This window comes from Empidonax traillii, unplaced genomic scaffold (genome assembly GCF_003031625.1).
Source record: "Empidonax traillii isolate 1590-97213 ecotype Southwest subspecies unplaced genomic scaffold, ASM303162v1 scaffold20:size5563877, whole genome shotgun sequence".
NCBI classification, from domain to species: Eukaryota; Metazoa; Chordata; class Aves; order Passeriformes; family Tyrannidae; genus Empidonax; species Empidonax traillii.
The window spans coordinates 5,114,155-5,140,199 of NW_020955213.1; the positions used below are offsets into that span (position 1 = coordinate 5,114,155).

At 47.7% G+C, this 26,045-nt stretch overlaps 1 protein-coding gene across 1 annotated transcript; it reads left to right on the forward strand.

The window, feature by feature from the left end:
* Nucleotides 1–569: 569 nt before the first annotated feature.
* Nucleotides 570–4,837, forward strand: ZIC3 (Zic family member 3). The gene is made up of 4 exons (XM_027899837.1): nt 570–1,608; nt 2,274–2,437; nt 2,975–4,319; nt 4,499–4,837. Exons 1-3 carry the CDS (start codon nt 570–572, stop codon nt 3,155–3,157), a joined length of 1,386 nt encoding a protein of 461 aa, XP_027755638.1. The 3' UTR covers nt 3,158–4,319; nt 4,499–4,837.
* Nucleotides 4,838–26,045: the final 21,208 nt, after the last annotated feature.

Sequence of the window (26,045 nt, forward strand, 5' to 3'; positions counted from 1 at the left end):
TCCCGCGGCCCCCCCTCAGCCACCCCGCTGTACCTGCGGGGCGCCCGCGCCCAATCAGCGGCCGCGGCGGCGCGGGGCGCGTGCCAATCAAGCGCGGCGGGGCCAATGGAGCGGCGGGCGGCGGGTCAGGTGACCGGCGGCGCGCGGCTCCCCATTGGCGCGGCGCGGCCTGGCCCCGGAGTTGGTTTTATGTGCGAGGCGCGGGCGGGCGCCCCGTCAGTGCCCCGACGGCGCCGAGCGGGAGCGCGGCCGCGCTGCGCCTCCTCGCCCTGCTGCGCCGCCCTGCCCGGCCCGGCCCTGCCCGGCCCGGCGCGGGGGGCGGGCGCCTCTGGGGGCGGGTGGCTGTTTTGGGGCCGGTTGTTGGGGTTGTTATTTTGTTGTTGTTGTTGTTTTGGTGTCGGCCGGGGGGTGCTCGCCTCGCTGCCCGCCCGCGGCCGGGGCCGCGCTTGCCCGCAGCGGGGGGGCGGGGGGGTACGTTTTAGGGTGGTTTTGTACTTTTTTGGGGGCGGGCGGGAGGAGGAGGAAGGGGGGGGCGGGCAGGCTGCTGCCGCGCCGACGGCCCCGCGCCCATGACGATGCTGCTGGACGGAGGGCCACAGTTCCCGGCGCTGGGGGTGGGCGGCTTCGCGGCGCCCCGGCACCACGAGATGCCGGGTCGCGACGCCGCCGCCGCCGGCATGGGGCTGGGCCCCTTCGGGGACTCCTCGCACGCCGCCGCCTTCAAGCTGAACGCGGCCCCGCACGACCTCGCCGCCGGGCAGAGCTCGGCGTTCACGCCGCAGGCGCCGGGCTACGCCAGCGCCCTGGGCCACCATCACCACCACCACCACCACCACGCCGGCCAGGTGCCCTCGTACGGCGGGGCCGCCGCTTTCAACTCCACCCGCGACTTTCTGTTCCGCAACCGCGGCTCCGGCATCGCGGACGCCGCCTCCGGCACGGCGCAGCACGGGCTCTTCGGCGGCTCCCCCGGCGGCTTGCATGGCCCCGGTGGCATCCCGGACACCCCGGGATACCTGCTCTTCCCGGGGCTCCACGAGCAGAGCCCGAGCCACACGTCCCCCAACGGGCATGTGGACAACGGGCAGATGCACCTGGGGCTGCGCGGGGACCTCTTCGGGCGGCCGGATCCCTACCGGGCCGTCTCCAGCCCCCGCACGGACCCTTACGCCGGCGCTCAGTTCCACAACTACAACCACATGAATATGGGCATGAACGTTGCGGCCCACCACCACCACCATCACCACCACGGCCCCGGGGCTTTCTTTCGGTACATGCGCCAGCCCATCAAGCAAGAATTGTCCTGCAAGTGGCTCGACGAGAGCCAGCTCAGCCGGCCCAAGAAGAGCTGTGACAGGACTTTCAGCACCATGCACGAGCTGGTGACCCATGTCACCATGGAGCATGTCGGAGGGCCGGAGCAGAACAACCACATCTGCTACTGGGACGAGTGTCCGCGGGAAGGCAAGTCCTTCAAGGCGAAATACAAACTGGTGAACCACATTCGGGTGCACACGGGCGAGAAGCCCTTCCCCTGCCCCTTCCCGGGCTGCGGCAAGATCTTTGCCCGCTCCGAGAATCTCAAGATTCACAAGCGGACGCACACAGGTAAGGCCCGGGTTCATGTGTTCCATCCCACCCGGGACGCGGGGCTTTACGGGGCTCCGCGGGGCTGCAGGGACGGGCCGGCGGAGTGCGGGGTGCGCGGTGCTGCCGCCGCTCTCGGCCTTCTGCGCGCCTTTGCGGAGGGAACCATAGAAATGCTAATGAAATCTCATTTTCGGTGACTTCCGCTCCTTTTTTTATTTTATTTTTAGGCCTGATTGGCGTCTCTCCTAAATAAATCAGCGATACTTTTGTCAAAGTATTTTTATTTGCAGCCCTGACTTTCCTTCAGCCCTCCCGCAAGGGTGGAGGGGAAGAGAGGGGGAAGGCTGGAAGCAAACGTATTTTGGCTTGTATCCTGGAGTACGTCTTGTAAAGCTGTCCGAGCCGCTGAATTTATCTCGGGTCTTCTCCCTCTCCAAGCTCGCCCAGCTGCCTTCCCTGCCGGAGCCCAGCGTGGGCCTGGCGGGAGGTGAGTTAAAAGTAATGAAGGCTGATCCAAATTTACCCAACACGTAATGAACCCTTCTGTCCATCTTCCCCTTCTTCATTTGTTGTGGTGCTTGTGCATCCCAAGGTGGGGTGAGCGGGGCAGATGTTGTCCTGGGAGGAGGCAGGTGGGGATGGAGAGGGGAACGGCCCGCCTTCACCCTCTCTAAATTTCACAGGTGAGAAGCCTTTCAAGTGCGAGTTTGAGGGCTGCGACAGGCGCTTCGCCAACAGCAGTGACAGGAAGAAACACATGCACGTCCACACCTCGGACAAGCCCTACATCTGCAAGGTGTGCGACAAATCCTACACCCACCCCAGCTCACTTAGGAAACACATGAAGGTAAATCACCCCAGTGCTCCAGTCTTTTCCTCCCTGAGCAGGGATGCTGAGTCGCTGGCGTGCTCAGGGCTAGTTCCCCTGGAGCAGGGCAGAGCTGAGCTTCGTGCTCCTGGCATGGCCCGAGCAGTCCCCAGTGTCTGGGCCGTGGCTGGAGCGCAGCCCGGGGAAATGGCGTAGTTTCTTTTTGTGCTCCCACTGGTGCGAGTGCTGCCCGGTTTGCAGAGCGTGGCTCGGTGCTGGAAGGCCGCTCAAGTGCAACCTGGCCTGTGGCTGCAGGGCCCCGTGCTGGGACACGGCAGCCCCTGTGCTGGGATGCTGCAGCCCCCCACGCCAGGATGCTGCAGCCAAGTGCCCAGGAGCCGATGCAGGCGTTTGCTGCTGGTGCTCAGTGGCCAGCCAGGCATGAACTGCCTGATTGCCGGGCAGGGCCGAGCTGCTGGACCACATTGTCCCTCTTGCATGGAGCAACACCCCAACCTGGCTGAGCGAGGTGGCGGGGACCCCGAGCTCGCTCCCATCTCTGCCTCTTGGTTTTAGGTGCACGAATCCCAGGGGTCGGACTCTTCCCCTGCAGCCAGTTCGGGGTACGAGTCCTCCACCCCCCCTGCGGTGGGCTCCGCCGGCAGTAAGGACTCCACTAAAACACCGCCGGCCGCCCTGCAGAGTAACCCCGGCCACAACCCTGGACTGCCCCCCAATTTTAATGAGTGGTATGTGTGAAGGCAGCTGCTGCCCAGCCACAGACTGGACCAAATGCATTGGGAACGAGGAAAAAAAAAAAAAAAGGACAAACCAAGCCAACTGCAGCTCGCTCCCATGGAAATGGAGTTTCCACACCGACGACCACATAGGGCTACACCTAGTTAACTGCCAGGATATGGAGGGGGGTCTTTTATTATTATATTATAATTATTACTATTTTTTTTGCAAGCCCAGACGCTGGACTAGCCATGTCCTTTTCTCAGGATTAGATTTCTTTTTTTTGTTGTCATTTTTTCAGTCGCAATTGTTTCTTTTGATTTTTCCCCCCCCCTCCTTGCCCAAGTCCTTCTTCCTCCAATTCCTCACTTTTTTTATTCCTAATTTGTTTTGTTTTTTCCTTCTTTCGGTGGGATGTTGACATGAGGATGAAAATTATCCTTCGCCTTAGTGGTGATTGTTTAAACTTACAGTCTTAAACCGTGCCAAAGTCCTGTTATGTCTTGAACTTTCCTTTCTAGCTCTCCTGCTGCTTCTTTCTCTGATCTCCTCTTTTTCCTTCTCTCTCTCCAAGCATTACACTTGTGAATGTATTCTCGTCTGATGGGGTCGGTCAGTATTTTTCAGGATGAGGATGTGGTGTTTATTCTGCCCAGATTGTGACGTTTAGTATAACAGTTGCCTTTTTGTAATAACTTTTTTTTGTAAATACATACCCATGATGCCATATTTATCGTTCGTAATTTAATTATTAATACAAAGTGCCGGGAACTGAACAATATTTATGGGGGAGAAAAAATTGTTTTCTAACAAAAAAAAATACAAACAAACAAAAAAATTCCAACTCTGTACAGCTTTTGGCTATAACTGCTTTAGCATTAAAAGTTTATTGTTTTGGAAAGAGCCGTTTTTGACCTCCTCCGGGGGACGGGGCAGCCGCGGGTGCCGTCGCGGGCCCGGTTGGCGCTGCCGCCGGGGTCGGGCCGTTGTTTTTGAGCTGGCGATGCCGGGTGAAGCCTCCTCGTCGCCGCCGCGCTTTTCTCCTGTGCCTTTGTCCCCGCCCTCCGCCGCCCGGCAGTTTCGCTCCCCCGCCACCTTCCCGAGCGGACCGATCTCGGGGCGCGGCGCCGCCGAGGGAGAGAAGCGCCTCTCGGGGGGCCGCCTCGACGGGGAGGTCCCGACGGTGAGTACCGGAGCGGCGCAGCGCCCGGCGGCCCTTGGATGCAGCGCTGGGATGTGGGGGCCGGCCAAGTGTGCGGGACCGGCACCGGGCTGCATGCCGGGGGCGGGGCCGGGGCGACCTCGCGGCTGGCAGGAGTTTCTCCGTTATCGTCTGTTTTGTTTTCCTTTATTTCTGACTAGGATGCGGAAAAGCCTCCCCATCCTCAGGAGGAAAAGGGGTCGAGTGGAGACACCTCATCCGAGAAACTTCCCCTCTGGCGCCGCACAGGAGCTCCAAGCAACCAGAGAGACGGTGGAAACCGTCCTTACCCGGGAAACCTCCGTGTCCCCGGTGGCTCCGGCGGGCCGGACGGAGGTGCCGTGGGGATACCCAGGTCCTCCTGCCCCGGCAGAGCGCGGCCGGTGCTCCCCTCCATCGCGGCCAGCCCGGGCGTGCGGCTCCGCAGCTGCATCCTCCCTCCGCCCCGCACCTCCGCTGACCGGGGGAGACCCCAGACAGGCCCATCTTGAACTTGACTGGGGGCACAGGGGAAGGCCGGGGTGGCCCATCCCCTCCCTCCTGCCGCAGGGGCCGCTCGGGGGAGCAACCCGCGGAGCCTTGCATGCTTTAAAATTTACGTTTGAACAAGTCTACCCTCTCCTTTCTCCAAAGGAAAAAAAAAAAAAAAACGGGGGGGGGGGAAGGTTTCTCTGTCAGAAAAGTACAGGAGAAAGGTGAATCGCAGCCTTTGCAGCTGCACATCTAAAAAATAAAAATAAATCCTTCCAGCTCCTCGCTGACCACTTAAAATAGTTCCCTTCGAGGTGCCCCGGCTAGACATGGATCTCTGCTGCTTTTTTGCTGTGAAGTCTTTCTCTCGCTGTGCGCAGAGCCGAGCCCGGGGCTGGACGCGGAGCGCTGCCGGCCCGGGCACTTCCCGGGGGGCGAGCGGGGCCGCCCCGGCCCGTGGCGGGCGAGGAGCAGCGGAGCCGCCGGGGGCCGTCGGGTTCTCCTCGGACACCCACCTGGGTCGCGTCTGCCTCGCTCCGGACCGCGCCAGGCTTGGAAACGTGCCGGTAGGCTCGGTTTCGTTACTGCTTTGGACCCGGGGAGGCGCGGGGTGCGCAGGGCTCCGCGGGGGCGCAGGGCTGGCGGCGGATGCGCTGCGGTCGATCCCCAAAAACGCCGTCCCATACTGTGGGGCTCTGCTGTGGCCGGGGTTGTCCCTTCTGGCTCCGCAGTGACTCGGGCTGGTTCCCGGGGTCCTTGAGCCTGTGCTGGCATACTTGCCCTCCTGCCTGCTCCCGCAGTTGCTTCCTTCCTTTGGCTGGCAGCACTGCCCCTGCCATTTTTATTGCCAGGAATTAAAAACAGTGTCCTGGCTCATTTGGCTTCCCCTGGGTCGCCATTCAGTCCCCAGCCCTGGGACCTCCCCATCCAGACAGGGCTCGCTACCAGTGCAGTGAAGAATGGAGCAAACTGTTGACTGTACCCCACTGAGGTCTGGGGTCTCCGCTGTCCCACTCTGCAGTCCCCCCAAAATGGGGCATGGATGGGCAGGTGCAGCTGGAGTGGGGGTGTGTGTGGTATGAGATGAAAGAATGGAATTGGGATGGATACAAAAAGGGCTGAGGACCTGTTTGGCTCTGAAATGCTTGCAAAGCATGGGGTTCAGCAGCAGCACCATGAGGTGGGGCAGGAAGGCCATGTCCCCCGAGCATGGTACGCTGTGCTGGTGGGTACTGCTGGCCTTGAGACTTTTGGGGTGAAGGCCAGGGAAAAGCTGTCTCGCCCTGCAGCTGAGTCTTCAGCTCTCATGATAAAATAAGAAAGCTTTTCTGTAAAAAGTAGCAAAAAGTCTCGTCCTCACCAGTGCCAACTGCAGGGAGATACAGAGTCCTGGAGTAGGAAAGATCCTTTTTCACAGATTTCTTAGGCTGGTTTTGTGAGTTGGGGAGAGACAGCTCATGATTTTCAAAGCCAGGGCCTGGCAGTGGGGGACCTGTGGGCATTCCCTGTGCTCACAGCTTGGACAAAAGCGTTACAGAGCCAGCCAGGGCAGAACAGCGCTGGCGGGGCAGGTGCCATGTTAGCTCGGCTTTTAGTGTGTCATAATAATGGGACTTGTGTCACACCCCAGAAAAATCCCAAGACTGTTCACAAAAAGGGGATGTATTTTGCTGTCCTCTCCCAGACTGGCAGCTCCCTTGAAGTTGCTGTGCTTGCTTGTATGAGCAGGATTAGGTGGATTTGTCCCCACATAAACAGCACTTGGGATGGTTTTTTAAAAGGGGTAACGTTGATTCATTGTGCTATAACGAATCTAAGCAAAGGCAGGCGATGAGCTGGAGCCATTCCTTCTCTACCACGCTTTATGAGCCATGAATATTTTGATTCCTTTGGTGTCATTGTTTTTGCATATCTGTCTCTGTGTCTGGTGTAATCCTCTGAAAAGAATATTATTTTTTTTCAAGCTTTGTGCGTGCCATTAGCAGCTAGTGGTTGCACACAGTGTGAAGGCAGAGTCCTGAAGGCATTTTGATCAGGTTGTGTTCAAGTATCTCAACGTTATGACACCAGGAATTAAGTTCCTGTAGTAACTCTGTTGGCTGTAAAGCTCCAAAGCAGTGGATAGGGTGTAGTATTCTGTGTTTGAATTTTATTTTTTTAATGTAATGTCCCCAGATTAAAAGCACCACACACTAACCCTTCCCCTCTTTCAGCTGAGCCTAACTTTCACAACTGTTTGATAAACCATCATTGTTATTTATGCCATTAGTATGATCAGCTGTAAGGAAAATATTTTTGCAGAGGTGGTTTGGAAAAGTAAAACTCCAGAGAAAGCCAATATTCTTTGAGAAATCTAATTTTATTTTGGAGTGTCCAGAAAGAAATAGCTTGTATTGTACAGACTAATCTGTACATCCCCTGAACTAAAATGTTTGGTTAACCTTTCTATGCTGTTTGTATGGGATAAAAATATAATTTATGTCTTGCAAGTGTCTGCTCTCCTGAACATAACTGCAGGCAGTAAAAATACTTTTGTAAGAGCTTACAGTGGTGAGAATGGCAAAGCAAGGACCTGCCCTGCAGACTTGATAGGAGACTGTTTAGGATGGCTTTGCAGACATCTGTTCTGTAGTAGTCATGAAAAAACCCTCTGCAGGATCTGGGGGAGGCAGTTGACTAAGGAGGCACAGGTATATTTTAATATTAAGATGCTAATTTTATTCTCAGTAAAGAAGGTTGTGTACTGCTTAGGTTTTCTTTTAGCTGACACTTCAGTAGTGTTTCTCCATTTCAAATGTTTGTGTGAAAAGAAACTTTAATAAAAAGGGCTGGGGAAAAAAAAAAAAAGAGGTTACCTGAATGATTTTGTTTTGGTAACTTGTTTAATAGTGGCAGCTTTGAAATTGCCAAAGCTCGACTTTGAAATGGTTGAATGGGTGATAACATAAAGTTTCTGTTGAGAGAGACCCAGCCTGCACATAGGGGGTTTGTTCCTGTGCAGGCTGATCAAGGTAGCCTGACCTGGGACATCTGGGAAACTTGGAGAGGGGAGAAGTTGCTGGTGGTCCTGCTGGCTGGGAGGAAGCTGGGGAAGCTGCAGAGGCTTTAATGGCCAAGGATCATAAAGGATATGTGCAGAATAGGGCTATGCCTTTGTTTTTGCTGGTTTTCAGGGCATCGTATAATCCCAGTTTAGGGCTGTGCTAGTCCTGCAGCTACAAAATGGCTCTTAGCGAGGTTTTGGGGCACTTGGCATGGTGGAGAAAGGGGCTGGGCAGAGAATCCGAAGCTTTGCAGGAGGCTGTTCCCTACCTGGCTTCCAGCACCTCCATCTCTGTTGTTCAGGCAGAAACTGGTCTGTGGGGCAGGATAAAAGTGGAACATGGTCAGGGTTGGGGGGTAAATAGTGCGTTGCTCTGCAGCCTGTGCGGGGACTGTGCCCAGGCAGGTGGGGGGTGTCAGCGCTCCCTGCGCTCCTGAGGGAGCTGGGTGGGATTTTGGAGCAGAAATGAGTGTTGTGCTTTATTCACAGGCTGAGACCTTTAGCTGGGAGGGTCACAGCAGGGGAGAAAACGTCGGGAGTTTGGTTTCTGCTAGCCATGGGCTCGCTCTATTTGTTTGCCACAGAGAATAACCACTTTGGAAAATGTATCTCCAGCCAGAAGGGCTCAAGAGGCAGTGCATTAGCACGTAGTCTTTGTTTTAAATAAAATCACTCACTTATTTATATTGTTTTTAAATTCCCCTCAGTTTCAGTCAGACATTATTTCAGTGCAAAATCTGCTGTTTGTAAATTTTTTTGAATTATTTTTTTTCTGCTGTATGTAGTTTACATAGCATGATTCTTCTGTTTTGAGCAAGAAGATATTGTTCTTTTTGTTTACTTTTTTCCTTAGTTTAATTTTTTCTGTTTATTCTTTAGCTGTGTTAATAGAATGCCGTTGAATTTAAGCTTTCCACGCCTTCAGTGTGTTCTTACTGAAAATAAACAATTTTTTTTTGTTTGCATTTAGCATCTTATTAAATCCATGGTCTTGAGCTTCTCAGGGATTATTGATAAACTCAAGAAAAAAGTAAAGCTTGTGTTGAGATTGGTGAGACTTCTTCTTAACTATAGGAAAAATCTTACTTTGGACTCAAATACTGTATTTAATTAAAAGAAAAATCTTTGTGCAGCAGATGGTGTACTAAAGTTTCTCTGATGCATGCAGAGTGCAGAATTTGTAAGGACTGCACTCTGGTTGCTCACTGATACAAGGGCTCTTGGTGTTGAGGAAGGCAGATGTTCCCCAGAATACTCATTTTCCCCATAATATTTATTTTTACTAGAAAGAAGATGCTGCAAGAACTTGCTGAAACTGCCAATCATAAATATTTAAAAATCATGTTCCAGGCACACTTGTAATGGACTTGCTCAATTTTACAAGATTAAGAAAGAAAAAGAAAGTAGACATTTTTTTCTTGATGTGCTGGGGTTTTTTTCCTAGTGCTGTGAGCCTCACTGTCCAGATTTTATTTGGCCTCTTTTTTTTTTTTTTTTTTTTTTTCTTTTGGAGACAACTGCAAGGCTAAAGAGGCATATGTTTGTGTTTTAAAGTGGAGCTTGAATTTTTGGGTAATTTCATGACTCTAGAGCTTGAATTATATTTTTTAAAATGAGGTTATTGCCAGTATTGTAAGAATTGGCAAAACTGCAGCAGTAAAATATATGTTTAATTTTTAATCTTGCAGAAGTATTTTAAAATAATACAATAAGTGGAGTGATTTGCCTTAATGGCTTTGCACCACTTATTTTGTTTTTAAAATGAGATACCAGTGTATCATTGGAATCTGCTCCTTTTTTTCTGTTTCCTTTTCGTTCTTTGCTGATGCAGAAGGCGGCAGGCAAAGGACCAAAGGAGTTGAAATTGCCCCTTGAAGACCCTCCCTGCACCTTCAGGAGGACACTGGACTGAGATTAAAATAAAACCTCTCTGTTGGTGCTTACTTTATGTTTTTAGGACTTGATTTCAGAGGAGTTCCCTGACCCTTTCAAAAACCTCAAGTTGTAAATGTTTAAAAAAAAAAAGAGAGAGAAGGAAATTTTTTAAAAATTTAAAACATTAGCTCCTTTTTTAAATTATGAGGTGACATAGGGAATTTTAAGAATTATGATTTGATAAAGAACTTGCTGAGTCTCCAGCTGTGGGGCTGAGCTCTGCCAGCCTTACCTCGCAGCCGTGGTCTCTCTGAATGTTTAATACACCAGAATGAGCCCTGTAAGCTATACTATGATGTTTGCAGTCAGAGGACAGAGAAGAGTACAGTGGGCTCTTCTAAGCCTAGTAGTCCCAATCTCAGGCTGTGATCAGTTTTTTAGAAATTTATAACTCAAACTCGAGAAATTTGTAACACAGACTTGAGCAACTGTAGCATTAAAGCAAATTTCTTTGCTGTCATTTAATTTTCATCCAAACTAGGAAAAAAAATTATTCTAGAGAAAACAATAATTTGGATCAGCACTTTAGTTTTATCACAGTTATATTTTTTAATTTCATAATTTTGCTGTAGGTTAATAAATAGTTTCCTTCCAGACTGACAATAAATTGCACTGAAAGAATTAAACCAGCATAAATGCCCCCTACAAAGTTTTAAATCACGTATGCATCAGTGAAATGCATTAATGTCCTGAAAATATATTTTCTTCTTTTCATTAATTTTCTGTTCTTAACCTCAATCAGTCTTTTACAAAAAAAGCTGTTTGTCAGTTGAGCAACACGAGTAAATTGTGCTCTGAGGAGAAGCTGATGCAAGGAAGGGGCATTGGAGAAATACTGCATTTCATAAACAAAATCACTAGAGCATTAGGAGAGCAAACATGTGGTTTTATGAACATAGTTATAAATATTTAAACATGCAAAATGAAAATGTTACTAAATATCTGGTTTTCATTATCTTTCGATGAACATTTTCATTCTTGGAAACATTGCTAGCTGTCTGCACAAAACAATCACCACCCCCCCTCCCCATAATGAATGATGTGTAATGTGAAAACATGTTAAAATGCACAGTTGTTTGTAATATCTTCTACCAAAGTGGAAGACATTCTACCAAATTTGGTATTCTACTGAATCACAAAGTATTCTTGCCCAACAGACAGGCAACCATCCTGCTTCTGTCAGCAACTCGCTTTCTAGATGTTATGAAAAATTTGAGGATGGTTTGGAAAATATAAGATGTCACTCAGCGAGCTTGGAGTCGCGTCCTGCCATTCTTTCTCCAGTGAAATTCCTACAGAAGTCAACAAAAGATGTGGCTGCTGATTTTATCATTAGCAACGTATTATTTTGAAGTGTCAACAAGTGTGGAAGTGTTCTCTGTGCCTCTGTGGAAGGGTTGGGAGCCTGGAAGTTTGGGGTGGTAAGTGAGAGGTCTGCCCCTTGGCCAGGCTTGGTGTGTGCATGAGGCTGCACCTTTAAATAGGATGGTAGCAGGCGGAGGGAGGCACAGGTTGTGCAATTTAGCTTTTGTGAGTGGAGGCCTGTAAGAAAGCAGAGGCCATGCTGTGCATCACTGTTCATAATAAGGCAGGTGTCTGATTCCTCAGACCCAGCAGAGTCAGCCGTCGCTCTTGGCTTCGGTTCTCCCCCATCCGCGCGTCCCCACCAAGCTCCGGCTGTGCCGCGTATGTCATGAAATAGGATGCCAGATGAAATATTTATTTATTTTTTAATGCACCGGGAAACCCATTTTATATTAGTCACATATTTAATCTTGACTGTGGTGAGGCTGTGCCGTGCTGGGTGGAGGCACGGCCTCCGTGCGCTGGCACATCGGCACGCACGCGCGCGCTGTTTACTATTCCTCCTGCAGTTGCTCCCACCAATAAATCTGCACTTGCTGTAGCCAGGATGGAAATCTTTAAGACAAAGGACTTGAATGGGCAGTTTTTTATTGCTGTGATGGAGTAGAAGGCCCCAAGCTGGGGGCTAGTGCATGCATGAATGCTGCCCCCCTTGGCTTGGTACTGTCTCCTGCGAGCTCTATACCAAGTACCAGAGACTGTAAAGGGGAGAGGGCCCCAAAGCTGGTATTTCACCATTTCAATTCTTGCTCCTCTGACTGCAGCAAATCCCAAAGAAATGATGGCTGAGAAGCAAACTTGGAGAAGAGTGTGGAAGGGGCAGCTATTGGGTAACGCAGGGGATGCCTGGGAGGGCAGCACAAAAACGTGGGAATGAGGAAAGGAGGAACAAAAGAGATGTGGGTTGGCGAAGGAGGAATAGTCTAGTGAAAGGCGGCCAGGCTGATGCAGCAGCGAGGAGCTGCTCCTTGTCCCTGTGTGTGAATACATCCAGCTGAGCCTTTTGCATTTGCAGGCTGTTCAGGCAGAGCCCCCACAAAAGTGTGTGAGTCTCTGGAGGCGTGCACAGGATTTGCCCTGTGGGAAGCAGCGTGTGGTGCTCGGGGTGAGGAACCTTCCACGCTACACAAGTTTTGGCTCCCATAATGCAGCCGTGCGTGGCTGTTGGCCGGGTGCAGTGCGTGGGCACCGCCGGCGCCATTCCCGTGCCTGGGCTTTGGGATGTGGCTGGTGACGGAGTCCCTTGGCAAGCCAGACCCGAGCTGCCAGTGGGGAAGAACGGGCTGGCTTCCCGCAGGCAGCTTTGTGCCCACCAGGCTCAGGACCAGAGGGACCCTTGGGGAGCTGTTGTTGCCCTCCCGCTCCCCCATGGCTCCCACTCCCCTCCGTTCCTGGAGGCCACAATGGGGTCCTGCCACGGGGGAGGGACTGGGGCTGGTTTCTCAGCAGCAGGAGCAATGGTGCTGTGCTCCATCCGCTTACGTCAATGCAGACCTTTCCATGGACTCCAGTCTGGGTTGGATCAAGCCTTGCATGATTGTGGCCCTTGTGCATTTCAAAACTGTGTTAATCTATATCTGGATCCCAATGGGGGCACTGTGGATGAGCCGAGCTCGAACAATCCTTGGCAGGAGGGACGGACTGGAGTTGGCAAGGATTTTTGTCCCGTTATTGGTTACTTGGAGGAAGGAATGTACGCACCATTTTAATGTATGACAACTTGAGGTCTGTCATCTTCAGCATATTAGAAAAGCCTCATTTTTAACAAATCCCAGAGCATTCACTAGGCATCGTGATGCAGCTGGATTGTGGCTGCAGGCTGGTCATAGGCAGAGGCATGGGGACTGCTCTCTGTCTCTTTAGGCATGGAGCAACTTCTCCTGCTGTTGGGTCGACCCCATAGGAGCCAGCAGCAGATCCTGGGGCTGCTCACCTCTTGCTCCCATCTGACCCTGGCAGCAGGGCAGGTGGGAATACTGGGGCAGAAAAAAAAGCAGTTGCAGTGCAGCAAAACCATGCTGAAAGCTTTCCCCAACTAGTTAAATCTGCCTGCGTGTTCTCAGCAAGTTTAGCCAGGGGTTATTTACCAAGCTCAGAGGAGACTTGCCTGTCTGCACTAAAATCTTCAAATCGTGTCCCAAAGACCCTGAGAGGGAATTTTCACTCTCTCAGTCAGTTTGCTCTTTCCTCTAGTGAAAATCCAGATGGGTGCTTGTGTTGAAAACTGATTTGTATGAAGTCACACTTTCTGCTTTCTTGTTCTGGGTTTCTGGAGGAGAATTCAGCTCATAAAGGTTTTCCAAGATTATTTAGACTTGTTGTATCAAGACCAAGAAATTAGTCCAGATAACTTAGAAATGGCTAGGAAAGGTGGAGAAAATATGTTTGGTGTCATGTGTTACTTGGACATTTTTTAGGGGTTTTTAGTTTTTTATAAGGGTTTCTTGTTTGTTTGTTTTTATTTTTGGTTTTTGGGCCTTTGAGGTTTTTTTCCTTTGTTTTTGTTTTGAAGGTGGAAGAAGTTTTAAAATTGTTTCCTTTGTTTTACGAAGAATTATTTGTATTTTTATCAACCAACAAACCACTCGAATATGAAGCAAACTGTTCTTTTCAACAACATCCCCATAAACAGAGAGCTGAAATAATCAACAAAAAGAATAGGTGTCAGCCTTAGACAGCCAGCTGTGTTTCTGAGTAATCTAAAGCCATTTTAATATCTTGCTTTTAATGCAGCTCAGAGAATGGTTTGATGGACAAGGCACTGATGCTCACGAGCCTGAGTTCTGTTGTTAGGGTTATGTCAAAAATTATTTTTCACAGGCAACTGTAGTTGGAGCGTCAGCTTCCATTAAGTATTTTAGGGCCTCTGAGGTTCAGTGCTAGCACACCGTGTTTTGTAGCCCTTGGTTTGCTTCTGTGGTGACAAAAACAGAAGGTCTTTGGTTAACTTCTGACCACTGACATATTAAATGAAGATGAGCATTTGAGCAACATCAGTGATTTCAATTGACTCATCAATTGCCATTGCATAGCAGTCCTCATGTTTCACTTTGGTAACAAGCTGATCTGCCACATCTGATGCCAGCAATTCAGTCCTTCAAACAAATGACATGTTTGATAAAGAAATCTTTTAAAATTCATTATGCACTTTGGCTTTTGTCTTTCCTTTTAATACAGCATCTGTTGCAGCCGGGATACATTCCTTGATCGTTTCTGAGTCTGCAATTATTTTTATGCCTGCCCAGTGTCCCAGAGATGTGAAACGAAGCTGCCATGCTATGCTGCTGAGCCCTGAAACTCTACACAGACATTCAATTTAATCTTTTGGAACAGACTGCATTAAAGTAGTGTCATCAGTGCACACTTGTGATAAAAAGACGACATGAAGAAAGACAGTGAACTAAAAGGCCCTGCTTTTTTTCTTGGAAGAAAATAGGATATCTGTCCCTTCATTTGTTTCATGGATTCCTTGCACGGCCATTTAAATTCAGCAGAAGTCTCCAAATGTCTAAACTTTATCCTGAACATTCTTTTCAGTGCTGGAAAGGAATACAGTTAAGTGTTCCAGGGGGAATTTTATAGAAAATGCTAAATGCAATGTTAATGACTTGGGATGGGGTCATACGTTTTTCCATATAGAGCCAGCAGAAAAACAAATACAGGACTCGACGAGAAGTGATCTGCAGGGATCCACTGATCTGTGGCTCCAAAGGCTGGCAGAAGAATCACAAGGTCTTTAACCCAAAGTGCCCCCATGTGCCTTCATCCCCCTCCATGCCGGAGCTCCATGAATAGCTGGAGCTGGAAGAAATGACAAACTTCTTGGGTGCCACAAGAGATTGCATCAGCATTACTGATCCTCACTCGGCTCGTTACTGAAAATGCATCAAGCAGCTATTTGGGTCAGACTGCTAAATTTGTAGACACGGAGTGTCAAGAAGCCTTTTTGTCAACTTGGTACCGTTTAGTGTTATTTGTCCTCAAGTTCAAAGCAATCCTGGCCTCAGACTTGTGATATTTTCTGCCCTTTCCCCTTTCTGTTGGCTCAGACCTCTTCTCTTTGAGGTCAACATCAAAATAAAGATGTATGTTTCCTCAGCCTGACCATGGCTCTGACTCTTTAGATCAGCAATCCTATAGTCCATATGTCTTCCCATCTGTCAACTGGCATTTGAAGCCAGCTTGCTCCTCTATTCTTTCAGACAAGTGTGAGAATCAGGAGTTTCTTTAATGACGGTTTCAGGCCTTAAAGCGTTTGCTAAGATACTACCTATTAAGATCCCTTGATGGCACCTTGAATAGAGATCAAAAGCAACTGAGTTCACTCCACAAATCTAATTCTGTCAGTCAGTTTAGGGCATTGAGAGAGGGGTGGGGAGGGCTCGGGAGGGCACCGCGCTCCTGCAGTTAGGAGACAGGCTTGGGAAGTCTGAGCTGGGGCTTCGAGGAGTGACAGAAAGCAGCAAACAAGAGCACTGCTAAATCCCTCCAGTGGTGGCTGCGCTCGAACTGCCAGGACTCCTCAGGATTGAAAAGCAGATCTGTATATCATGGGTTCGTGGCTTTTCTTGCTCTATGGTCTGGTGACAGCGTTTAGGATCTGAGCTGTGCCTGATCCAAACAAGCACTTTTTGGTGCTGCATTACTGGTACCTGTGTGTCTACACCTTTGGCTGGGAGATGATTCAAAATCTGTTTGTCATACAAACAAAAATCTGAAAGTACAAAGTATTATTCTCATTAATAATTATTACCAGGCTACAGTTTGTCTGTTATACTTTTGAGAGAGCCGCTAATAATGGGAATCTGTGTGCTGCTTCACCACTGGGACAGCATGGAAGGCAGTGTGGAGAGACACTGCCTGCACAGCATTATCACAGCAAAGTGGCCACTCTTTCTGAGGGCACAATTTGACTTTCAAACTCCCCTATTCTTAATGCTTGTCAGGAGATGATGCAACACCCTTGAAATATTTGGAAAAGTGTTTGCTCCGGTGGTGCATTTCTCCAAGTGAGTATCATAGTGGGAAGCCGTGGGCATCAATGCAAATCCAAAGCCTGAAACTCAAGGTCTTGTTGGCTATGGGGGATGGAAAGTGGGAAGTGTGGTGGAGGGCATTCCCCAGGGAGCCTCTACGACTAGCAAACGTTTCTGTTTGTTTATGGGACCCAAATGTCTGAGAAGAGCTGAAAAGCCCCAGGATGTGGCTGAGTGCTGGAGGATGGTGTCACACTATTGACTGTCAAGTAAAACTTTACTCCCTGGAGTCAAGGACACCATATGTCCTTAGATTTCTGTTGAAACCTGTTGAAGTGTGAGCATGAACCTGAAGTTCAGACACAGAGTTTCCTTGGCCTCAGTGTCTTTAACAGCAGTCATAATGTCACTTCTGCTCCCTGAGGGAAAACAGCTGCTCTGTCTGCCTGCTCTGGAGCCACACTGCTTTCAAATCAGGTGGTTAGTCAAAATTTGGGCCATGCAGATGGTTTCCTTTTAAGAGGGGAAACAGAAATTACTTTGATACGATCGTATGTTTTCACCAAGAAGATGCACCAGCTTTTGGACACTGCAATAAGCAAAACATCAAGAGTCAGTTTGTGTTCCCACTCCAAGCCTCTTTCAGCCAGCTCAAAAGTGATCTGTATCTGAGATTGTCATTGGGCTTATTTAAATGCGCTTGGCTTTGTGCTCTTATTCTCTGCCTGTACTCATGGTCACCCACTGTTTTTCTTTTACAACCCCCACACAGTCTATTCTGTCTCTCTTTTACATGATGATACTCTGCCAAATTTGTCTTCATCCCAGTCATTTTTAGAGTGAATCCATATCTGCCTTTTTAGGGGGTAGTAGCAACAGTGACGTAAACTTGTGGTTGAAGCAGAAGCTGCTATTGAGTTGGACAAAATAGGATGAATGCTGTATAAAAGCCTTCAGAGAGCTGTGAAATCTCCATCCTCTCTTCCTTGTTCTCCTGGGAACACTTGCACAAAGAGTATTTTTAATGTGAAGCAAAAAGGATTCTGACGAATACTCATTAACATTTTGTTTCTGCAAAGATACATGATTATCACAAGGCTGCAAGGGACATGTGTTCAGTAAAGCTCTTAGATGTATGCTTAGTTTTATGTATATACTTAAATCTTCCTGATGGCCCCTGCTTTGCTGAATAGATGTATTAACCAAGACAAAACCCAGGTATTTGCTGGAGCTGATTTGTACTGCTTAGGTATGATGCAGTGTGCTGTGATAGAGGTCTCCAAACTCACTACATAACTGTGCTCTGTGAACAGGGAATCCTCTCATGTAAGTGTTGCACTGAACTGGTTAAATTACACGCCCACGAATCGTTTGTATCCTAATTGTGAACAACAGACCACAAGAGCAGGATTCAACGAGAGTTTGGAAAGGGGAAAAACATCAGAGCCATCATGTGCTGTAGCTTGTTTTCATCGCTTGATGTTTTTAGTGGGAGCCCAGATGGAAAACATCCGGCAAAGGTACTGCTATGCTACTCCGTTGCCACTTTGGAAGCTCCAGTCCCATGAATAAAGATCTGATACAGGCTGCAGCCTTTGTCAGACACTGGCTATATCCCTCAGGGCACATACAGGCAGCCCCATTTCCTGCTCCCTGTTCCCGAGCTGGTTAAACTCAGAACAGCTTGGTCAGGAAGAATTAATGTAGAAGCAGGGTGGTGAGTCTCAGCTAGTTATCTTGTCTGAGGGCAGGAGAAAGTGTGTCTGCCTGTGCCTCTTCTGCAGACATGTCACTGATATGTTTGTCTGCTGCTCTGAACACCCTGTGGAAGGTGGAGTGCTGGGATTGCTTGGCTGTGTCATTAGATACTGCCCTAGATTCACTTAAGGGTAAAGATTTCCCATTTGTGCGAAAGAGGAGCATGTTTTGGCGGACACAACACGCAGCGGAAGTAACCAGACATGACAGAAGGGTTTCCAGACTTGGCTGGAGTTCTCATATCTTGTCACAGGGGGAACCATACACTCATTTTTCATGAGGTCCCCATTCTTCCATCCAATGGTAGTAATCCACTTTCTGTGCTGCTCTTTCCATGTGAAACATTGGGTTTCCTTTTAGCAGCTGTTTGGGTGGAATATAATGAAGTCTAACAGTTGGAAACGAAAAGAAAAAGGTTGCATGGTCATAGCTATTTCTTTCATGAAAGTGAAATGGTCTGAAGATGGCTGTGTTTTATATAGCTGAGTGTCGTTTTGAGTCACCTGAAGCATACTGAAGGTTTGACACAATGTCACCAGGGACTGGAGTTTCTGTCACTGTGCAATGGATGGTTTGCTCAGAAGTTCATTAATGTACTACCTCTGAGTACTGCTGGAGCTTCAGGGTGTGATCCAGTGTGGACTTGGAAGTCCAGGTGTCTGTCCTGGAAATGAGAAGCTCCAAGTTCTGGTTCTTAATTAGAGGATTTTCTGTTTTACATACAAAGAGTGTCGAGAAGCGCAGGGCTGGCTCAAGGACCTCCATGACTACAATGTTCAGGTGCTATGAATGAACAAGCTCATCAGGGTGGTGATTCGGTGATTTGGCACTGGTTCTAAACCTCAGGGCAGGAGGGCAACAGAGTCAGGCTCCAATTGCTTCAATACAAATACTAATTCAAGTGGGCCTCTTGTCCCTAGAGGGCAGGGTGAGCAACTTCAGAATATGACAACTACTTAGTAATTGTCACTAAAAATCAGTCACCCAAGAAGAGCACTGTCTTCCTTACACTAACAGGCCAAAAAGATCCTGGTTTAACTTCAGGAGGGTCAGGGGAGTTACACCGCTGTTTTTTACATCCCCATTAGTTTTGGCTGTGGTGCAACAACAGGTTATTTAGTAACCTGTAATTGGGGGTAATTTTTCTAGATGGTGAAAAGGTAGCTGTGTAATTAATGGAACTGGGTAATATGCTCTAACAATAAGCCATATTGTGACTTGACTGTTAAACAGAATAATACTTCAGCAGAAAAAAAGAACCATTTGCATTTAAGTCTGTTGGCGGAATAGAGCTCAGTATTCCTAAGAAAGCTGCATTTGACCTTTGGTGAAGACTGAAGATGGTAGCACCTGTTAGCAGTGAAGCAAATGAAGATGGTGTGTCACTGCTATTTATATGACAGAGGCTGGGCATTATAAACATGCTCATCCTCAAGTGCACAGAGCTAGTCTAAAAAATATGGAACTACAAATGGTTAAATCACACCCAGCATTTGACATAAGTACTATTTCTCAGCACGTAAGTAATGTGAATGTTATGTTGCACAAATACTTATAGCTTCATTTACTCTCATCTTCTTTTCATTATTTGCAGGAGGTCTTGTTCTCTGATGGTGTCCTGAAAAACACAAAGTGGATATTATTCTTATCTCTGGTGCTGATATTTACTGCAGATAAATAGGCTCAGTAAAATGGGAACAAATGTTTGTTTCATAATCCTCCTGCAACTGCAGACTTCATTATATATGAAGAACACAGAGATTAAGTCTGCCATTTGCCAACAGCATGTTTCCAGTTTCCATTTATCTAGTACTCACATGCAATGGTATATTAATATTAACCTGTGCCTGGGCTGAAAAATATTTTTTTTCTCTCTTTGGTAAGACATAATGATTAATTATTGGCGTACTCCCTCTAGCCTTTCAACCTGGCTGGGATTATCATTTTTTTCCCCGTGCTATAGTTTCTAAAGTATTTTTTTCTCCTTGGTGGAGATGATGTTTGTACTGCAGTGAATTGCTTTGTACTTTGCCTCCTTAGAAGTTTTATATTTTTTAAATGTTTTCTGTACATGTGGCTGAAGCCCCATTTCTGAAAATGGATTTCTTTTTATCTCAAAATGCTATTATACCACATCTCAAGAGTTAAAGTTTTATCATAGTTGGATTCTATTTTCAGATAACATCGTGTGGAGACTGTTTTCAAAAGCATTAACTCAAACCACAAGGATGCACACTGTTTTAAAATATGAGAATTCACACATGCTTTTTATTATAATGCACATAAAACTAAAGTATAATACAGTAGGCTTTGGCAATAAAACAGAGTAGTCGATATATAAATTTTATGCCTGGTTCTTTAAATGAATGAGCTGCTTTTCTTGATGAATTGAGCATGAATGAGTAAGACCACAATTAAATGATTAGATACTAAATCAGTGGTTTTCTGGCAATTCAAAAATTGCATATCTAGTTCAGTGTTCCTTTTTTTTTTTTTTTTTTTTTTTTTTTTTTTTTTTTTTTTTTTTTTTTTTTTTTTTTTTTTAGTTCCTGGGACAACTTGATAACCTTCTTGTATTAGCCAAACCACTAAAGAGGCATTGTCAGTCTCTTCAAGTTCACTATTGTTCTCAGAAAATCACTTCCTTAAGAAATATCCATATGTTGAGGGCCTCGTTTGTGCTTTGTGGGAAACAAAGTTATGGGTTAAATTCGTTTAGTCTGTAACTCCACTGAAGCTGGATTCAGCTGGCACAGATACCTCCTGATGGTGTTATAGTGGGTGGGGGGAGAGTCTAGCTTTGCTTTCTTTCTGCTGGCAAAAGAAACGGGGAGTGGTCTGTAGTCGATAGGAAGAGTTGCGGGTTGAGGAGATTCCTCAGGGCTGAGATTTCGAGTTGAACCACTTCATACATAGCATGGATTTGCATTTAGGAATATAAATGAGGTCAATGATTTTCCAAATGAGGTGAACAGCCAGATGACCTCCTTATGTAGACAGAGCCCCATATGTGTTTGTGGCAGGGAGAGACCTTTTTAATCTTAGAGGCACTGGGAAAACACAATTGGGGAGCTGGCAGAAGATACACAAATCTCCAGTGGCTGGCAGGGAAGGAGTTAATCAGTCCCTTGGTACCAACTAGAACAAGGCCTAGGCGGCAGGTAGTGATTTGTAGGAGAGTTAGAGATGGGCCAGCTGGGAGAAATGAACTGATTGCTTTTGGGGTGGGGGCTGTATAAATACTGCCTTAGCAGAAGGGTTTGCTGTGGGGGTAGTGTTGCTTGTGGAGTTGTGTCTCAGGCTGTTATAGATTTAGGTGAGGTAAGCTACGTTTTGCACTTTTCTGTGGAATCCTGTGGGTTTATCTAAAAGTGCTGAGGTGCTGCTTTTACAATGAGGGGCTCCCTTATTTAAGGTGAGAGCAGAAGGGTTGTGGTCCTCACGCTCTGTGGTAATCTCCTTTTGGTGCTGCAATTCTCATCAGAGAGGGTGGATTAGTTGGCTTGGGTGATGGACCATGGGAATGGAGCCATGCCAGAAGCTGGCTGAGATAAACTCTCTCATGGGAAAAGATGTTTGTCCTGATACTCTGTTCTCTCACAATCTTCTGTAGTTGCTGGTCCAGTGCAAAAGTGATATGAATTACTGATTAAGTGAGTGATTCCTAGAGGGGCGGAAGAATAGCAGCATCTTGTGTCCAGAGGGAAGCTCTGGTGGGAGGTACAGCCCTTCTATGCAAAGGATGAGTGCTGTGAGGAATGGGAATGCTAGCATTTAAGGCTACAAGGGGGTAAATCTGACTAAGATGGTGAACCCTCCAAGGTGGAAAGAGCGGCTGCTGTAGAAGTGGTTGTTGGAAAATGCAGAGAGTATTATGTGAGTCTCTTGCCTGGGCTATGGGACAGGCTTGCTCTTGCCGTGGCAGGAGGGATGGGGTAAACAGGGTAGCCCAGGGTGTTTCAGTGTGTGCAGCTGTGTTGTGGCTCCCATCAGAGAGGGCTGAAATGGAGGGAGAGAGAAAACAAGTGGTGGAATTGAAGAAGGTGGCAGCACTGACACAGTGGTGAGCTGGTGAGTGCAAGCTGCAGGCGTGTCTCAGATGGACTGGAAGAAAGGAAAGGAGACATGCGGCGTGCAGAAAAAAAATAATGAATAAATACAAAAAAATTAAAAAGCTCAGTCAGAGAGGTCAGAGCTTGAAATGAGCCTGCCAGGAGTGGGGGTCCTGTCCCGGGGATCCTTAGCATCCAGAATCTGCCATGGCATGCACAGACCTCTGTCTGGTCCCTTTTCTTTCTCGCTAGCGTCTTCCCCCTCCCCCTCCTCCTTTGTCAGGCAACTCGTTAACACTTATTAGCAAGCATCTTCAAAAGGCCAGGAGGGGGGAAAGGATGGGAGAGGAGCTGAGATGGCTAAAGGAAATGATTAGGAGATTCCTTTTCCTTTCTGCCTATTCAAGCTTTAATGACCAGCCCTTGCTCTGTCTGTGCCCTGCATTGTTATCCAGCCCTACCCCGGGATCGCAGCACCCCTGCTACCCCCGGCACTGATCCGCTCTGACATCTGGGGCACTGCAAGTGCCCAGAGCAGCTAACCTTTCTCATGCTAGGGGTGCTTACTAGGGCTTACTCCTCCTTCTGCCCTTGGCATTGGTGCCAGTGCTGTGCCAGCACTGGTTTAGTCTCCTGCTGGTTCACCCCTCTGAGTGTACCTTCTTAATCAGTGTCATCAGCGCTGGGTCTGCCCTTCTGTGATCCTGCCTGGAGACTGATCTCTATTTATGTCTAAACATGGCTTGTAAATCCCGGGTATCCAGTGCCAAGGAATAAGAGTCTGCTAGGCAGCAAATGGGCTGGTTTAGTGGCCAGGATTGTGTTTGCCTGAGGTGGAGGAAGGAGGATTGACTAAAGGTGACAGAATCCAGCCCATAGCTTTCTATTTCTGCCTCCAGTTGCAATGCATGTGGTGGTTTCCACTTGAGGTAGTTATCTAGAGCTGAGCCCTAATCCCATCCAAGAGGATGGCAGAGCTCCCATCGGCATTGGTAGGACTAGGCTGGATCAGCAGAGGCTGCTTTGCACTGTTCTGTTGTGGAACATGGGTCATGTTTGTTTTGCTCTGTCCATTAGTGTCTTCAAACTAGTGTTTCTTCACCCTTTACAAGTTACAGTACAGGAATAGAGCCTGAGATGGTTTCTATGCATTACTGAACTCTCCAGAAAAGGATTTTTCTATCAAAAGATTCCTGTAACTTGGTCATGACAACCACCCCTCCTCCCCTCTCACCTGGTAGACAAAAAAATTAAGGAATTTCCAGAAGTTGCACTTCTCCTGAATTACTAGTGCAGATATGTATTTAAAATGACTCCATGGCCACCTAGTAGTGACCTGGAAAGAGGTTTTGACTGGGCTTGGTTATACAGTAATAGATGTGACTCTTATTAATATAAAGTCATTTGCTTCACAAGATGCTCTGAGGGCTCTGGATTGCTCGGTCCAGATGTAAAATCTTTGGAGCAGTGACTCTGTATGGAGACAAATAAAGGCTTGCTAAAATCAGCAGATGTTTTACTACTGAACCCAGGCTGTCGTGGTTTGGGGTAGCAGGGAACAAAATTTGCCCCTCTTGTTGAATTTTATGTCAGCATTAAAAATGAGTAGACATTTGCAATTAAAGTGGGGGGAAAGGGAGTAAGTGATTTAGTTTGTTCTGTCTTTTAGCTCGTAGAACAAACCTTGGGTAATGTAGAAGAAAAACAGACCGAAGGTGACTGGAGTGCTCCTCACACACAGGCTGTGCAGTGCTTGCTCCAAGTGCTGGGAGCCTGCGTTCACACCAGTTCCTACAAGGCTCCTTCTTTCAACAGCTTGTTATTACAGTCTGCTGAGGGTGTGAGAGAATCTCCTCTGTGTCAATAGCTGAGGGTTTAATTTCAAACAAGGGGGAGAAGTGGGTTTTAATACGAGTACTGGAAAATTAGAAATATGCATGGGGGAAGAAAGGACAGAGAAGAATTGGTGAGCTGGAGAAAACAGATAAATATTAGAATTTTTTAGTGGTTTGCAGGTTTTATGTTCTTTATCTGGTACTTATTCCATGCAACATTTTGGAACGTATTTGGCAAATGTATAAAAGCAATATGTAGAATACTTTGTAGTCAGATGCCATAAGCTAGATTAATTTACTGCCTTCAGAGATAAGTGCTAAAGAAATACTCTGGTTTATGTGTCAGTTAAAAACTTGTTTTGGGAAGCAGTTATAGCTGTAGAATACAAGAAATATTGAGGACAGGCAGTGCAAAAGTTTTATAGCTTCTTGGTATGAGAAGAGAGGTAAATTTCAATTATGCATTTTATTAACATGGCCCTTTTAGCTCTATAAAATGGTAACGATGTTAAAATCCTCTCCTGGGAAATAATGTCACATGGCTTGCCGCTGATAGAACTTGAGGATGTTAGGAAATGCTGATAGAGTTAACCAGTTGTTAATCAGTTCATTTGCAGCTGAGTCTTGTTCCTCCTGGAGATAACTGGGTGATAATTTTGACTTGGGGGTGGGTTTGTCGAGAACTTGTTGTCTAACTAGATCTGTAAGGAATTGTTTTATTCCTTTGATAAAATCAGGTCAACTCATATTCAACTTTCATGTAGTGGCATGTCACCAGGTGGTTGATGCTGAGGTGTTTTGTGTGGGGTCTGAGCGAGCAGCTCTGGTTAGTGCTGGGCACCAATGGCTCCTGGTCAGCCTTGTCACAACTCTGGTGCTCTGGAGGGCACTTCCCCGAGCTGAGGCCTCTGCGGAGTGTCTTTTACAGATTTGGAGGATCTGGTGCCCCAGTATGAACTTCTGTGGGGCTGGTTCAAACAAGGTGCTTCTGTAACTGCTGGAGTCTGGACCTGGCCTGGCCCTGGTGGGCTGGGAGAGCGTCCCTGTTGTGACACACCTGATGACAGGGTCTGGGACAAGTCCTCTTGAGGAGATGTGGGGGGGAATACACAGGAGCACTGTGGGACTCCAAGCCAGTGAGGTCCCAAAGGCTGAGGTTTAGCAGTGCTGTGACATCCTGCTGGTAGGGTGCCCAGGAAACACCTCCAGCACCAGGAACGGGTATGAAGATGCTGCAGGGCCGCTCCTGATAGGATATTCCTTCAGAAGTGAGAGAGTCCCACAGGATTTGCTGTGAAACCTCTTCACTGCAGGTTGTATAGTTGACAATTGGTTCATCACAGTCCTGCCTCCTGCTGCTTGTGGCAGAGGCACCTGATGTTGGCTCCCTGTGTCTCTTTCTCCTCAAAATGTGAACTCCCCATAACAACTGGCAGCTGTACTGACTTAGCTCAGCTTGTTGTCTTCCTGTAAGTATTAGTTTTCCCCCAGTGGAAAAGGAGTTTTGGTGATATAATCCCAATGAATGAAGGGGTTTTCTTAATTAAAGTAATAATCTCAAAGTTGTCATTGATAAGTGTGTAAACAAGCTGATTGCAGTAGGCACATGAATAGCTCTAATGAGCACGTGTGGGTATTGAATTAACCATGGTTCACAAGCCATGCATGGCTATATGGTTATTTACAAATAACCACTTTCCCCTTGTGCTTGACTTTGCCCGTCACCCCAAAATTCTTGTCTTTTCAATGTTGCATAGCAAAAATGAACCTGCTTCTCTCACAAGAAGAGAGCTTTAAAGGGAATCGCTGATTTTTAAGGGGTCTGGGAAGGCAGCCTGTGTTGGTGGGAGTTTGTTGTTTTTTTTTTTTTTTTTCCCCCCCTAAGTGAAGTGCAGCCTGGTGGGTACAGCATTGACTGTTCATCATTGGCCTTGCCTTGCTGGTGGGTTGTTCCAGGGCCCTTGGAGGAGGCACTCCACTGCTGGATGTGGTGGAGTGTCCTGTCTGTGAAATGGAGAACAATGGCTCTGCAAGGCTGTTGTGCTGTTAACGAGCTCCTCAGAGGAAGGGCCCTACAGAAGTGCAAATCATCTTCTTAACTTGCTGTTAATTATTGATATACTCATTCATTGCAATAAGCAGGATGGAAGTAGCAGGGTAGTGGTAGGCTCAGCTGATCTCTAAGTGGGTGGAAGTACAGTGGCTTCTTGTGACTGTCCCAAGGAGATGGCCACTGGACCTGCAGATCTGCTTTATTGATGCTGGTGAGACTC